The sequence below is a fragment of the Limulus polyphemus genome, unplaced genomic scaffold (assembly GCF_000517525.1).
Source record: "Limulus polyphemus unplaced genomic scaffold, Limulus_polyphemus-2.1.2 Scaffold7311, whole genome shotgun sequence".
NCBI lineage: Eukaryota > Metazoa > Arthropoda > Merostomata > Xiphosura > Limulidae > Limulus > Limulus polyphemus.
This window is the reverse complement of record NW_013672921.1, coordinates 1-924: the sequence shown is the minus strand read 5'-3', so window position 1 is coordinate 924 and position 924 is coordinate 1. Positions and strand designations below refer to the sequence as shown.

At 40.5% G+C, this 924-nt stretch overlaps 1 protein-coding gene across 1 annotated transcript in view; it reads right to left on the bottom strand.

Annotated features, from left to right (window-relative positions):
* The window catches only part of LOC111089773, a gene marked incomplete at its 5' end in the record, with an annotated part of 11,241 nt that extends 10,457 nt beyond the window's left edge, over positions 1-784 (bottom strand). The window contains one exon of the mRNA XM_022402828.1: positions 596-784. Coding sequence (XP_022258536.1) covers positions 596-784 — 189 coding nt within the window. The remainder of the gene's footprint in view (positions 1-595) is intronic.
* Between the last annotated feature and the right edge of the window lie 140 nt (positions 785-924).

Genomic DNA, 924 nt, shown 5'->3' with positions numbered 1-924 from the left:
CCCTTGGTCAAGGGTGAAATATCCCCCATCTTCTCTGACTCACAGGATGTTTTTCATCACCACCCTTGGTCAAGGGTGAAATATCCCCCATCTTCTCTGACTCACAGGATGTTTTTCATCACCACCCTTGGTCAAGGGTGAAATATCCCTCATCTTCTCTGACTCAAAGGATGTTTTTTATCACCACTCTTGGTCAAGGTGAAATATCCCTCATCTTCTCTGACTCACAGGATGTTTTTCATCACCACCCTTGGTCAAGGGTGAAATATCCCCCATCTTCTCTGACTCACAGGATGTTTTTCATCACCACCCTTGGTCAAGGGTGAAATATCCCTCATCTTCTCTGACTCACAGGATGTTTTTCATCACCACCCTTGGTTACGTACTTTCTTAACTGTCCACGATATGACAATAACTTACTAGTATAATATTCCAAAAGTGTTGCCATGGAGACGGTTGCTGAGTTCGTGGTATCTCTGTTAAACACTTAACTTATCTGGCTGGGTGCACTGGTGAGAGCGGGAGTCTTAAAACAATGTTATGGGAACAGTTACAACCCTTGGTAAATCAATTGATTGATAAACAATTAACTTACAAGTGTCTGGAAAGGTACATTGGTGAAAACGGAACTCCAACGTGTTGCCATGGGGACAGTTGCTAAGCTCGGGGTAAGGTTCATCGCAACGGTAATTTCCATTGTTGCCATGAAAAGTGAAACGGAACTTTCCGTTGATTGGACAAAATACATTTTGTACAGTAAATGCATTCCGCGGGTCCTTTTTTCCTAAAAAACAAAAACAAAAAACAAAATTATCATACTAGATATTCAAATTTATCTTGTATTTACATAAGCTCGCCTTCTCATTTCTATAAAATATTTAGAAAGCCATCACATCTGATAGACAAATATTAGGTCACTCCTGT